A 14,638-nucleotide genomic window follows, 5' to 3' on the forward strand; every position below is an offset into this window, starting at 1 on the left:
GGCGGGATAGGCGACTTTAAGTAGCATATACAAATAGTATATATACGTAACATTATATTTCTGTCTGGGTTTTCTTATCGTGTCTCTAATTTTTGTTATTTACACAGCTTCATTTGTGGTTTGTATAACGAAAAAAAGGGGATTTACATTTTACAATACCTTTCACTATTACTGCTTCGCTTAATCTTAACTCAGACGCACAGCTGGCATATAACATATATCGTACTCCTAAACTTTTCACTCCGTTTCGTGCAATGCATGATGACAATGATCAACAGTTTGTATAATAGTGCCCGATATGCGGCATTATCGTATTCAACATATAAATCTTCTGCTGTCACTACTATCAGCATGACTTTTTCTTAAGTGTTATCAACTAAAACATAACTTAACTATTTTCATGTGTGATATTTGTGTGTTTTACGTACATTTGCTGTATGTATGTGCAAGGAGTGAGGAAAAAGGGTTATTTATAAAAAAAAAATGGTAGGCCACTATAAACCGAAAAACTAAACATAAATGTACATTTTATGTTTCGCAAGCCTTTGACATCAAATCGGCCGTTCAATACATTTTCCCGCGCAGTGTTTCTTTTTCGATTCCAGATGGTGAAGTGCATTGGTGTTTTGATGACCGGGAGCTTTGCTTTGGGCTGGGTTCGCCATTGGTATTGGATTACATGAAGCGCTGGCGTTTACTGCTGTAGTGGCAAATATCCATTTTGTCGTCGATGGGACTGCCGGGACGCTTGCAATGGCGCGCTATTTCGTTGGCAACAAATGCAAATAGTTCCGGGCCACTGAAATATATAGAACATTAATTAGATCATTTCAATTAGACAGTATTAACTGGTTATTGAAGCTGCCCCAGGTTATTAGCCTAGTTTTTTTCTAAGAAGACGCGTCAACTGACACCTCATTTATTAAAATTCAATGCTCCGTTCAAAAGTTATTCTACACTTTCTAAAATATTTTCATTCGGCACGCTGCAATTGAAAATACCTTCGAACGCGAGAAGCTTAACTATTTTGCTGAAGCGGGCAGAATGAAAACATTTTAGAAAGTGTATTTACTTAGTCAAATGTACAACCATTTTTCGTCACAAAATTGTATATCAGAACTTTTTTATGTGAAGGTGCGATCGTCACGACTCCTTACCTCGTTAAGAAATATTTTTATTTGACATATTCTGATCAGCATAAAAATCCAAGTCAATCTAGACATTTCACAAAAACTACTAGTCTCTTTGTTTTAAGCCTATCGTTCTAAAGCTTTGCATTTTGTGTAATTATTTGGTGTCAATTTAAAATTAAGCTTTTGTTGTTAATTATTATTATTATTATTAATATTAATAAATAACAAATTGTACGTTTGTAGGGATCAGACTTCCTTATAAAAGACTATTTTATGGCATTATAAAATCGATAACCCAAATAAAGTGGGGTTTTCTATTGGGAACATATTTTAAAGATAATTTCAAACATGACAGAAGCTTGACAACATTTTTCATGTAAGTTCTAACACTAATTTAAAGGATTATGTTGCTAGCACGAAATATGCTGCGACATGTTTAGTTTAAAAAATAAAAAAAAATGTCCTAATTTAAATAAACATACTTCTAGGTGAAACTGAAAACAATTTTTTGTATATCTTCCTTAGTTAATGAGAAATTTGACAATGAAATTTAATTCTACCTCTGTGCGGAATAAGCTGCGAGGCTTTGAACATGTATAAATTTCGGCTTGCCCTAGTTAGCCTCCTTTATTTGCTGGTTCTAATAATATGAAAAGTAATGCAGTTACTTTATGTTTTTTTTTTTCTATTTTGTTTTAACCTCAGGCATTTACTTTACGGAAAAATCGCTTAAACCAGTATTCAATGCAATTGCCAAAAAAGGCAATCTCATGTTTCCTGACTCGTCTACGTCAGTTACACAAAATTCTGTCAAGATAAGATGAACTTTAACTAAAAGATGAATCATCTTTCAATGATGGCCGCAGTAAGGATAAAATGTTTGGCGAACCGTTCAACTAACCGTGGACGCAAAACCAAGGCCTCCTTAAAGGTGTGCAAGTCATCGCCGATTCCACCGCCAGGGGCACCGGCCCCTCCCTCCTGACGGCCACCGGCTGCTCCGGCGGACAGCAGGTGTCCGCCGCCGGCGGCTGTGGGCGGACCACTGGGCAGACCCAGTCCGGAGCTGTGAAATCCCAGGCCAGAGCCGCCGCTACCGCTCTGGTGATGGTGCTCCGGTTTTGGTGAGCTGCATGGAAACAGAGAGATGAAACTGTCTTTAGTCGGGCAAGTTCGGGCCAAATTGAAACGGCGACTCACCGACGATTGGCATGTGGATTTGAGTTGGATGGCGGTAGGGGCTTTCCGGCCAAATAGGCCAGCAGATCCTCGCGCCGTATCATCCGGCGTTTTTTGCTGCGCGCCCAATCGGCCAATTCGCGAGTGCGTCTTTGGTAGCCACACTGAATGGCAGCGTCGCTGGTGCGTTTGAGACCATCACATGATTCTGGATGGGATCGAAGGACAGGAATTAGTTATGCAAGATTACAATGAGTGTACGATTTGAACCCACCTTTGTAGAGTGTTGTTACAGTGCCAGCTGCGGTCTGGAAGGGCAGCCAAAGAGCGCCTGTGTCTGAGGAAAATGTGTTCGATGAGCGCTCTGCAGGAAAAGGGGAAATATCATTAATGTCTAGATAAATGTAGCTATAGCTGCAAAAAAATACACGGGTAATAGGTGATTTACAATAGCCTTTTAGCCTGAGATTAAATAAATAAACATTACGTTTTATATAAATATGGCATCTTTAAATGTAAGTATTCATGCACTTTTTAATATTTTACAAAAAATAAACTGAGCCATTCTTAAGATCTTGTCCTTATCGTAACATGTACTAAAACTCTAATGTTTTGACGGAATTTTCACATCGTAAATGAGGCTTATTTATTAAAAATTGGTTTTTTAAAGCTGTTCTTATTTTTTGTTTTCCAGGCAACTGTTTGTCTAATTTGTTATGCAATCCTAGAATTATGATATTAGAAATACGTGGCCTAGAATAGGAAACTAGTATTTATCTCATTTATGTTTGTACATAAGATTTATTGAAAAACAATAGAATAACAATGAAAATCCGTTGATTTGAACGCAATACTTTGGTCGATTTTCCTTCCTGCATTTTAACGATTGAGATACATTTTGGCAGGTACGTTTATCACATAGGGACACTTGTTTAACTGGCCACAAAGTGGAATGGAAGATGGCCGACTTAAGATAATTGCAAAAACAATTTATAGGTGGAATGTAAACAAAAAGAACTCGTCGATCGTTTACTCCCTGCGGTCCTCTCCCACTCTCTCTCTCTCCTCTTTCCCCTGCTCCTTGCACACCTGCTGCACGAAAGGATGAAAAAGGACGAGGAAGAGGGAGAGAGACAGGGGCAGAGTGGAAGGGAGAGAACGAGTAGAGCTGCTATCGACCCAGAGGAAGAGAAAGAAAGCGGTGCAAGTAGGATGGCAATAGGCTCTTAAAATATGTAATTTGCAATGAAATACAAAAAATACATTGGGCAGCAAAGAGCGAGAGAGAGATTTAATCTTCCATCTATTTTCCCTTCCTATTTCTCATTTCGCAAGCCGAAAACAATGACGAAAGCAAAACAGCTGTTCGACCCTCACATACACACAAACACAGGCAGTCAGATGAGTCTGCACGCACGCACATGTTGATTAATGATATCAACAACAACAACAAAATAGACAGCAGCAGCAGCAACAAAAAGGGGATACAAATTCTTTGAGGCGACGCCTCTGCCTGTGTTCATCCTCATCCTCTCCCTATTCCCTTTCCATTGCACTTGCCTCTCGCCATCTCACACTTTTCTAGACCTCTCTCTCTTTTACTTTAGCTCCCTGTTCTATTGCATCTCCCCCTGCCCCAACCCACTTATAACAATAGCAACAACAACAACAACAATATAGCCCTTTCTGCATTTTGATAATGCGTAGTATGGGGAGTGAGCGAGAAGGGGAGTTGCATTTTCATGAAAGCCGGGCTGCTGCCTCTTCTTCTTCCTGCTGTTCTATTAATACCTCGCCCAAAACTATTTTTGAAGAGAGACTGCACACACAAACAAACAACACACAGATAGACAGACAGAATGGAAACACAAAGAACAGAACCGTAACAAAAAAAAAAACAAAAAAAAGAATATGCTGAAGCATGGATGCCGAAGCCTACGCCCTTGGAAGGGATAATGGGATAACGGGATCTCTAGCCCCCTCACCTCTGTAAAGCTGGGCTACGGCGGTGGCCGAATCCTGGAATGCTCCCCACACGGTGCTCAGATTGTTGTCCCGCTGACGCACATACTCCCGTTCGAACTCGTCGTGCTGGCCGTGGATTTCGCGGTGACATTGCTCCTCCAGCCAGCTCTCCTCTCCGCCCGACTCCGGTTGTTGTTGCATTTCTCTTTGCGTCTCACTCTCTCTCTCTCTCTCGCTCTCCCTTCGGGTCAGGTCGGGGCGAGTGTGTCCCAAGTTACGGTTCCTTTCCCGATCCGGCAAATGCCTGGACTACCGTCTCTTCTTCCGCTGCTCCTTTTCTCCTGCTGCTGCTGCTTGTTCTTCTTCTGGTGGTGGTGGTGCTGCTGCTGCTGCTGCTACGACGACACGCACACACACACACACGCGAAACGAAACGCACCAACACACTCGCACGCACTTTGGACCAACTCTTGGTTTTGATTTTGGAATTAACCAGGAAATCGGTTGGTAATCCACCGTTTTGACCGTCCTCGCTAGCCGATTGCTCCTCTGGCCGCCCGGTTGTAGATGATTCTAATTTATATATTAAACGAACGACGAGCGAGCAGCACTTTAATGTTGTAAACCAGCACAAAAAAGAACTCACACTCAGCGACGGCGTTGCCAGATGGGCGAGTACTGTCAAACGAATCTAGTGCCAGGCATTCTAGTTCGATTTTTGGTAACGAATTCTGAAGCGGCGAACTAGTCACGAATTTTGGGTTCTTAAAAATAAAGATGGAGGCCAATGGCTTGTATAAAAAATGAAGTATTTTATTGCATGTAGTATATAAATTTACCTATTTAAAACCTTTTCATATTCATAAAGAGCCCAGATCCGATGAACCAGGGAGTTCCTAAATTCGTTAGTTCTAAAACATAACCATCTGCATGTAGGTTCATAAATATAAATAAAAAAGGTTAATGCTAGAGTACACCGTCTAATAAAATCGACTATTTCAACATATTGTGCCCAACATTTTTTTATAATATTAACTTTAAATGGTAGATATTCTCTGGTCTGCTAGTTCGTTTTTAATTTGTGAACCAGTGAAAAATATTCTTGTAAATGTTGCCATTTAATATGTATTTATATGTATATATGTACTTATATAACAATAATACTTCATAAACTACATTTAATTAACATTATTTTTTTAAGATTTGTGAGCCACTAACAAAAAAGACAGCCCAACTAATAAAATTTGCAGTATAAAAAAGTCAAAACTCAAGTTTCCTAACGATTTTTATTAACTTAATGATATTTTCTCACAATGACGATCTAAGCCATGTTTTTTTGTGTACTTTCGAATGCATTTCCTACTCCAAAATAATAATTAGTAATTTTAATACGCACATAAGTAGTTCCAGTTCTGTAGCAACTAGTTCCGGAGCAGCTTACTTTTTGAACGACGTGGCAACGCCGCAGCAGTTGTCTGCACGTTTTTAAAAGACGAATCGAATCCAAAACAAAACGAAAGCAGGATGTTTATGAACGCCAATCTCTTCGAGCCGGGCAAGTCGAAGCCGGAGCGGAACTTCGTCCAGTTGGCGGTGAAGCAGAACCAGCGCTTCGACGGCCGGCGCTCCAACGAGTGCCGCGACGTGGAGCTGACCTTCGGCGCGGATTGGGGCACTGTGGCGGTGTCCCTGGGCGACACGAAGGTGCTGACCCACGTGACCTGCGACCTGGGCGCACCGACCACATCCCGGCCCAACGAGGGCAAGCTCCAGCTGAACGTGAACCTCGGCGGCGTGGCCTTCCTGGACGAGGTGCAGTCCACACATGACCAAAGGTCCCTCACTCTGAACTCCCTGCTCGAAAGGACCTTCCGCAGCTCCAGGTGCGTCGACCTGGAGTCCCTGTGCGTGGCAGCCGAGCAGCATGTTTGGTGCATCCGCGTGGACATCAATGTGCTCAATCACGACGGGAATCTGTATGGTAAATGCACCAATCTGCCAGGATCCTCGCACTATTCTTCAAATAGGCGATAAGCGATCTAAATATCTTCAAAAATCATCAGTTTAAAGCATTACTCGTAAATTACACTTATTTAAGATGGTTTTAGAAGACAATTCGAAGATGATTGGTATTACTTAATGGTTTAATCACTAAATCCCTGCTGTTTTCCGTAGATGCCAGCACCATAGCCACTTTGGCTGCATTAATGCACTTCCGGCGACCGGATGTCACGTTTGCGGACGATGAACTGCGCATCTATACGGAAAAGGAGCGGGATTTCATCCCTCTGCTATTCCTCCACTATCCCGTGAGTGTCACCTATTGCATTTTCAAGAGCAGTGCCCAGCCAATTGTGGATCCACTGCTGCTGGAGGAGAACGCCGCCGATTCGGTGATTGTCCTGAGCTTTAACTCGTACCAGGAACTGTGCACTCTGAATGCCGGAGGCACTGCTCCCACCAATGTCCGAACAATCATGCAATGTGCCCGCAATGCAGCGACTCGCGCCAAATCCCTGGTGGATTTCATACGCAAAGCTTTGTCGCTGGACGAAGAGCGTCGGCTGCAGGGCGGTCAATTGGTTCAGGGACTGGTGGCTCTCATTGGTGAAAATCAGCAAAAGCTGAGTTTCAGGAAACTGATGGGTCACCAAAAGCAGGAACCACAGGATCCTCAAAGTGAAAAAATGGATGTGGATGCCAAGGCCGTTGCAAAGCCAATGGTTGAGGAGATGGCGGTCGAGGAAGAGCCCTCCAGGCAGGAGACAGGTGAGCTAAGTTCGACATAATCTGGCCATGGAACAATGCAATATTCATGGATGATCCACCCTTTTATAGACGCCCCCCTGGACTCCAGCAGTTGGCTGCCCCAGGACGAGGACTCCCAGGAACTGCCCACACCCTCGGAGGCATCCGCATCGAAGGTCGGCAAGGGCAAACAAAATCGCAGCAAAAGCAAGGCCAATAAAAAGCAACAAGCCAAGAAACAAAGTACGCCGGCAACCTTAATATATGTCAACTAGAACCCTCTTGATTTCACTCCCAAAATCTCTTGCAGATCACAGCGACTCCGAGGAGGAAGCCAAGCCAGTCATCTAGCCGATATTATAGTCAAGTAGTTAAGTGAAAATGCTTTCTATTAAGTTTTATTTAGGCTTAAATGTATGGCTAAAATCAGTCTAGGCTTTAACAGAAATCGTTTAATGCGGAATTCCAATTGATGTATGGAACCGATGTTCGTCTTAGTTAGGCTTAAACTAGAGCGCTAAATATATTTCCAACCCGCTGGGGCAAACGAGATGATGTTTAAGTTTAAATATTGCAAGTTATTTCATTTACTCTCTTACAGCGATATTGTGTTGTTTTCCGTTTCGTTTTACTTTTATTGTAGTCTAATTGTGCTTCGATTTATTTAAGGTTTATTGGTGTCTTGTCTTGTTTTGTTTTGTTTACTGTTTTCTAGCCATCCCCACTTAACTTGATTTATAATACAAACGATTAAATGAACAACATTCGCGTCGCCATGTCTTTAAGCCTAAGAGTACGAATTGCTATTTGAATTAGTGTGGCGTGTTCTCCGTTAATTCTCTTGTAAATTTACATAGTTTATTTAATGTAATGTGTATATATAGAGCTATTAACAACGGACCAAGGCTACAAATAGGTTTGTAAATTTTTTTTCTTTAAAATTAAGTTTACGTTTTATCGCGATATACTATTTTTTGGGAGCACCAGTTGCCTTTTTCCTTACGTTCTTTCATTGCATTTTTCCTTTCAATAATAATTGCATGCCGGGGAGCTGGGAAAAGGAGTTCGGGCAGTGGTGGTAGGTGTAGGTTTGGGGTTACAGATGAGAAGGACATTTTGCTATCAGTATTTTCGTATTTCCTTATTCGGGTGAACAATGCCGACGTTCAGCAAATGCAGCAACAATGTGAGAAGTGTTAATTGGCGGTTGGCCAGCGTCAGAAGGAGTAGACGTCGTCGGCGTCCTCCTCCTCCCTCCGCCCGCCAACGCGCCTTCAGGTGGTGTCGTTGCCAAGGCCATTCTTCTGATCCAGCTTATTCGAGCCCATCTTCACCATGTACACGAAGAACGTGATGATCTCCTTCTCCTTGATGGGTATTGTCTTGAAGTGCTTCATAATGGTCTAAACGAAAGGGGGGTTATAGGAGTTTAATTTCTTGAATATATATGCTCTTCAATACTTAATAACTAACTGATGTTTTGTGGAAATCGTGCAGGTTTAAATATTATAAAAGCCTTGATAACTAATTGGATTGTATGGCAATCGCAGCTAAGTGTATCCTTGATGATGATCATTAAACACAAAGGAGGCTAATAACGTCTTACTAAAGTGATTATAGAATGGAACCCCCAGCAACAACCTAGTGTTCCCAGTTATTCTACATGGTTTCCTTGGATTGGAGTCACTACATCGGACCCTTAGCTAAAATCTAGTGTAAACTACTTACGACAAGACTAAAGTCACTAAAGCACTTTGTCAATCAATGAAGGCTGAGAGCACCAGCTACAATCTAGTGTACACAGTGATTCTACATGGTTTCTTTGAACTAGAGTCGCCTAATGGGAAGGAAACCTTTGGTGTAGAATAATTTTCCCTGTTTTTTCTATGGACCCCCAGCCATAATCTAGTGTAAACTAGACTAAAGTCAATAAAAGCACTTGGTAAATCAATGAAGGTTGAGAACGCCAGCTACTATCTAGTGTTCCCAGTGATTCTACATGGTTTCTTTTGGATTTAAGTCACTAAATAAGAGGGAAATCCCTTGGTTTTTCTACTCACATCCGCCAGCTGCGCCCGCTTCATGCCCTGCCTCGTCTGGACCTTGAAGTGCCGCTTGTAGCGTCGCAGCGTGCTGACGCCCAGCTGGTAGAGATCGGGGAACTCGTGCAGGTCCGTGTCCGTCTCATTGCTGTCGTCCTCGCTGTCCTTGCGACGCCGCTTGGTGCGCACCGACTGGATGCGCTCCTTGTGGTGGTCGCAGATGTAGATGTGCTGCGCGGCTGGGTCGCTGCTGAGCTTGAGGCGCTTCTGGGCCACCGTCTTCTGGATGCGCTTGGAGTAGCTGGCGTAGCCGGCTTGGTTGCGACACCGCTCCATGTCGTCGATCAGGCAGCAGGTTTGGTCCGTGTGCCCCCGGCTGTCCTCCTCGCCCGTGCTGAATCCGTTGTTCATCCTGTGCGATCCGTTGAATCCCGATTTTCTAACCAATCCAATCCAAACCAATCCTTTCCTGCTTTTTGCTCTGCTGCCTCCTCTGTTTTCTTCTCCGTTTCTCTGCTCTTCTTCTATGTTTTCCCTTTGCTTTGCTTGCTGTGCCTATCGATAACTTATACCATTTTTACTTTTTATTAAAATATACTAAATGTATGTCAAAACGGTCACACTTAGTGGTGGGGAGCGACATAGCGAATACACCCTCCCGACATAGCAGAGACAGCCACCCTGTCGATAACTTCCAAAAGCCGCTCCACCATCTGGCAACACTGGCCGGGAAACACTTTAGTTTTCCCAACTTCGGCTCGCAACTGCCGCAGCCGCCGCCGCCCACCTTCCACCGCCCACCGTCCGCCGGGAGCCGCACCACCGAGCAAAACCGCAACCCGTGGAGATGGCCCTGCCCTCGATCTCGACGCTGCTGGGCGTGGCCTTCCTGGCGTACATCGGCCACTCCATCTACCAGATGTCGCAGCTCTTCACCACGCTGCAGTGCAGCGGCGTGCCCTGCTACACGTCCTTCCTGGCGGACCGGCCACGCCTCCAGCTGGCGCTGTTCTCCTCGCTCAGCCGCAATCCCATCGCCTCCGAGGTGCGGGATCTGTACAAGGCCAAGAGGTTCGATTATGATCAGAGCTTCGAGCACGACTTTGAGCTGGATGTGCCGCTAAAGACGCGGCGCAATGGCTCCTTGTACTTCCATGTGGTGGTGGCCCTGGAGGGTGAGCCCCTGGAATGGCGCAGCCTGCGCCGAGATGGACCCACCGTGGTCCACACCATGAGTCTCACAGATTACATGGTACCAAGGGCGGAGGCCTTCAATCTGCTGGGGGAATCCGATAAGGGAGCCGGCGCTGCTGTCCAGGAGAAGAAGTCCGGAAAGAAGTCCGCCTCCTCCGGACGTCCCAGCACCCATATCCGGTCGAACGTATACGTGACCCTGCTCACCGATCTCTTTTCCGTCTCGCAAGCTGATGTGCCACCGGAATTGGCGCCTCTGATTCGCGTCAACCGCGTGCAACAGATCCTGCCCATTCTGCAGACTGATACGTTCAACACGCGACTGAAGGACCTGGTGCCCGTCACCCGGAATACCACCGAGTTCACCTTCAGCTTCCACTACAAGCCGGTGGGCGTGGGCAAGCTCCGGCTGATGCTGCTCATGGAGCACGCCACCCAGGCCCTGCTCACCATCGGATTCGCCACCAAGGACATCGACGAGGTGAAGGGCATCTTCTCGGACACCAATGTGTACCTGCTGTGCGGCACCATCTTCGTGTCCAGCATCCACGTGAGTAGGGATTGGGGGAGTCTCTGGGGTGGCATAGTCAATTCCAGCTTTAAAATCCTTAAAAATATAAAAATTGTACGTTTTTGCCCCACCCGCAGATGCTCTTCGACTTTCTGAGCTTCAAGAACGACGTGGCCTTCTGGCGCAAGAAGCAGTCGTACGAGGGCCTCTCCAGCCGCACCACCATGTGGCGGGCGTTCTCGCAGATCGTGATCTTCCTGTATCTGCTGGACGAGAACACCTCGTATCTGGTCCTCGTGCCCGTCGGCCTGGGCACCCTCATCGAGCTGTGGAAGTGCAAGAAGATCTTGCGCCTGGAGCTAAGCTTTAGCGGCCTTATTCGCCGCAAGCTGGAGCAGGTGGACCAGCGGAACGGCAAGCAGCCGGACGGGCAGTTGGCGCAGGAGCAGGAGACCGATCAGTTCGATCGGCAGGGCATGCGGTACCTGAGCTACCTGCTGTATCCGCTCTGCCTGGGCGGAGCAGTGTATTCGCTGCTCTACCAGCCACACCGCTCCTGGTACTCCTGGACGCTCAACTCGCTGGTCAATGGGGTCTACGCCTTCGGGTTTCTGTTTATGTTGCCGCAACTGTTCGTCAACTACAAGCTGAAGTCTGTGGCCGCACTGCCGTGGCGCGCATTCATGTACAAGGCATTCAACACCTTCATCGACGACTTCTTCGCCTTCATCATCACCATGCCCACGGCCCATCGGGTGGCCTGTCTGCGCGACGACATTGTGTTCATCATCTATCTGTACCAGCGCTGGCTCTATCCGGTGGACAAGAGTCGCCTGGACACGGGTCTGGCCGCTGGCGAAGCCCTGGACACTGCCAACGCCCCATCGACCGCCACGGCGGCCAGTCGCAAGAAGCGCAATTGATCCTGTGTCACCAAGAGAAGCAAAGATTGCACATTCCGTCTGTAGCTTCCGGTCTGGCCTAAGCTGTAGTCCATTCGCGTTTTAATGTAACCCGTATCCGTCTTTAGTTCCGTAGTGATATAAACACCGTGTTGTAGACCGGCTACTTAAAACTTGTGTTTAAATGGTTAATTAACGCTAAATACAAATCGAAAGTAGTCATTGTCCCTTAGCAGGCAGTGATCCCAACCGAAAATGCATTTAATACGATTTTAAAGCAAAAAAGTATGCTAGAAGGTTGCCACCAAACTATGGAATCAACTAAAATCTCATACTTTTAAAGTGTAAATTAAGAAATATCGTGTATTGACTTAAATGCTGGCCTATCCATTCGTATATTGTTCGATTGGACGGTCAAACAGCGAAAGCATTATAACCAACCAACGTAGATCAAAGTGTATTTTAGAAACAATCAGTTAACAGGAATTCAGAAAACCACACATAACCAAGATAAAAAGCATTTTCTAAAAGTTAGAAGGAATCCAAAAGCATCAGAAGGCTGCATATACATAGAATCAAATAAAGTCACATATTTTAAAAATGCATTTCAACAAATGCCCTGTATTTCTAAGCTTGACCAAGGGAAAAGGCAATAGAGTGGACTTTCAAAGATTGGTTTTTATATTTGTATGCCGTTTTATTAGCTTAGTCCAATATTTGTGCTGAATGTGTGTATTTTGGGGCCATCAGGACATGGGATTTCGGTTATGGAACGGAGTGGATTTCAGCTTGTCGAAAAAAATGGGACATACTTTAAGCTTAAACTAAACTGGCGAAGGAAAAAGAGTTTGCCGTGCCGTGCGCACTGTTTACGGATGCCGCCTATTGGCTTTGATTCCAGGATTTGACTGCTAGAGGAAAGTGGGCGAAGCAATCGCCTAGCCGTTGCGTATGCCCAGCGCCTGCTCCAGTTCCGCACGCTTCTGGTTGACCTTGGTGAAGAAGTAGCGCGAAACGGCCTCGTGCGTCCATGGCTGGTAGTAGAACTCCGCCCGGCGCTCCTCCTCCGGATTGCCCACCACATCAGTCATCAGCTGCGAAAGCGAACAAAAACGAACGTTTAGAATACAGAATGAACCAAGGAAAGCGACACTTACCTTCAAATCCCTCGTCTGACTGATGATCCAGCGATGGATAAACATTTGCGGATCCTTGGCGAAGCTCAGGAAGAACTCCCTGTTCGTCTTCATCTGGTTAATGGTGTCCACCGTCTCGTGGATCTTCGTGTCCAGCCCTTGGATCTCCTGTTGGCTGGCAGTGCTCATCAGGAAGCTGTTCATCTGGTTCTTGAGCGTGTCATCAACCTCCACATCAATGTCGTAGCAGGCGGTCTGCTTGTTCTCAGCCCCGCTCTCGATGAAATGATTGATCACGATCGGATCGGGCGGATGCAGCAGCGGATTGAGGCGTTGCGGTATCTCGGCGAACTTCATGCGCTGGCAGCTGAATATCTGCTCTAGATACTTGTCGCAATTGATGTACTCCCGCTCGTGGGCATCCTGCAGCTTGTGCGTTTTGATGTACTGCCACAGGGCGGAGATGATCACCGGCCTGGTCTGCGTGTGCACGCCCAGCAACCTGGCGAGTCGCGGGTCCAGCTTGAACTGCAGCGGCTGGTAGTCGAGCAGCAGGAGGATGGTGCAGCGCACATTGCGATCGCCCGGCCGCTTCACCTGGAACCCGTCCGTCTCCTGTGTGGTGTGGGTGCGGTGCCACTCGACCAGGTGGTTGTCCGGCCCGTACAGCTCCTTGTCCAGTTCGATAACCAGCGACTTGAAGAACGACGAGAACTTGCGCTTGATCTTCGTGTTGGGATCACCTTTGCCGTCCTCCAGCAGGCGACCCTCCACACGCAGTTCCCACGAGGCGACAGCTCCCTCTTCGCCATCGTTTGTGGGCTCCTTGCTGGGATAGAATGTGTTCGAGATGAAGATGCGCAGCTTACGCTTCTGCTTCATTGGTCGCTTGAGGGCCTCCTGGATGTCCAGGCGCTTGCGCATGATGGTGGCATCCAGTTTTCTCTCGAACGTCAACAGATCCATATACGCCTGCGATTCGGGCACCAGATCCCGCACCTTCTGCGGCAAAATCTTGTCTGCCAGCTTCTTTTTCTTCTTGGCCGTCACAAAATCACCTTTGCCACCGCCGCCGCCCATGCTGCGGGACTCATTGGATCGCTTGCTTCCTCCGCCGGATCCCACGCCTCCGCCGGCGGCACCTGTGCCCCGCAGGCTGCTCTGGAACGCCGGCTGTTGGGCAGCGCGCTGTAGCAGCGATGGTCCCGGAACGCCGGGCACACCGGGAACTCCCGGCACTCCGGCCACGTTAGCCGTGCCCGGAACCGGTTGCGTGGTGTTCGGATGCAGTGGAAACCCACGCGGCTGTTGGGCAGAAGATTATATGATTACTTAGAACCAGGAGTTTAGGAGTAGCTGTGGAAAACTCACCGGAAAAGTGGCGCCTGGCGGCGGATAGGGACGCATGCCGGGCGCCGGCGGCGGGGGCTGGTACCGCGATTGCACCGGCGCTTGGCCAGGTGCGAAGCGTTGCGACATCTTCACTGGTCGCTCCTTCTGGTTTTCCAGCCGTAATTAGACGCTTTTCGCAGCCGAGGAAAATTTCTGGATTTTTGTCACAATGCAACAACGCGTCACACACACAATTTCGCCTCTAAAATGGCGTCAAAACAGGGCTGCATTAGCACTAGAGGTGGTCGGCTGAGCGATAGTTATCGGTACGACTGGCAGGGCTGCATTTACCATGTTTTCCATTGTTTTTTTTTAAAGAAAACTTGCCTTGCATAGTAAATTCTGAAAACGTAGCTTTAATCATATCAGTTTTATAATATCAGTTGTTGACAAATGATAAATACTGTTATTACAATATAATGTGAAGATAAATGTG

The 14,638-nt window shown here is 46.5% G+C and overlaps 5 protein-coding genes across 5 annotated transcripts; 2 read left to right on the top strand and 3 right to left on the bottom strand.

The window, feature by feature from the left end:
- Positions 1–15: 15 nt before the first annotated feature.
- Positions 16–4,931, bottom strand: LOC119555810 (UPF0472 protein C16orf72 homolog). The gene is made up of 5 exons (XM_037867428.1): positions 4,298–4,931; positions 2,587–2,676; positions 2,334–2,520; positions 2,035–2,262; positions 16–799 (listed from the first exon to the last, which is right to left on the bottom strand). Exons 1-5 carry the CDS (start codon positions 4,476–4,478, stop codon positions 676–678), a joined length of 810 nt encoding a protein of 269 aa, XP_037723356.1. The 5' UTR covers positions 4,479–4,931; the 3' UTR covers positions 16–675.
- Positions 4,932–5,728: 797 nt separating this feature from the next.
- LOC119557477 (exosome complex component RRP45) lies at positions 5,729–7,575 on the top strand. The gene is made up of 4 exons (XM_037870245.1): positions 5,729–6,258; positions 6,453–7,046; positions 7,116–7,268; positions 7,336–7,575. Exons 1-4 carry the CDS (start codon positions 5,802–5,804, stop codon positions 7,374–7,376), a joined length of 1,245 nt encoding a protein of 414 aa, XP_037726173.1. The 5' UTR covers positions 5,729–5,801; the 3' UTR covers positions 7,377–7,575.
- LOC119557478 (histone deacetylase complex subunit SAP30 homolog) lies at positions 7,408–9,611 on the bottom strand. Its single transcript, XM_037870246.1, has 2 exons — positions 9,086–9,611; positions 7,408–8,428 (listed from the first exon to the last, which is right to left on the bottom strand). The coding sequence occupies exons 1-2, from the start codon at positions 9,476–9,478 to the stop codon at positions 8,300–8,302; spliced, it is 522 nt and encodes a 173-aa protein (XP_037726174.1). The 5' UTR covers positions 9,479–9,611; the 3' UTR covers positions 7,408–8,299.
- A 165-nt stretch (positions 9,612–9,776) lies between these two features.
- Positions 9,777–11,930, top strand: LOC119556645 (cleft lip and palate transmembrane protein 1-like protein). The gene is made up of 2 exons (XM_037868977.1): positions 9,777–10,811; positions 10,910–11,930. The coding sequence occupies exons 1-2, from the start codon at positions 9,915–9,917 to the stop codon at positions 11,693–11,695; spliced, it is 1,683 nt and encodes a 560-aa protein (XP_037724905.1). The 5' UTR covers positions 9,777–9,914; the 3' UTR covers positions 11,696–11,930.
- Positions 11,931–12,346: 416 nt separating this feature from the next.
- On the bottom strand, positions 12,347–14,417 carry LOC119556646 (brahma-associated protein of 60 kDa). Its single transcript, XM_037868978.1, has 3 exons — positions 14,182–14,417; positions 12,832–14,115; positions 12,347–12,768 (listed from the first exon to the last, which is right to left on the bottom strand). The coding sequence occupies exons 1-3, from the start codon at positions 14,287–14,289 to the stop codon at positions 12,613–12,615; spliced, it is 1,548 nt and encodes a 515-aa protein (XP_037724906.1). The 5' UTR covers positions 14,290–14,417; the 3' UTR covers positions 12,347–12,612.
- Positions 14,418–14,638: the final 221 nt, after the last annotated feature.

Source organism: Drosophila subpulchrella, chromosome X, assembly GCF_014743375.2.
Source record: "Drosophila subpulchrella strain 33 F10 #4 breed RU33 chromosome X, RU_Dsub_v1.1 Primary Assembly, whole genome shotgun sequence".
Taxonomy (NCBI): domain Eukaryota; kingdom Metazoa; phylum Arthropoda; class Insecta; order Diptera; family Drosophilidae; genus Drosophila; species Drosophila subpulchrella.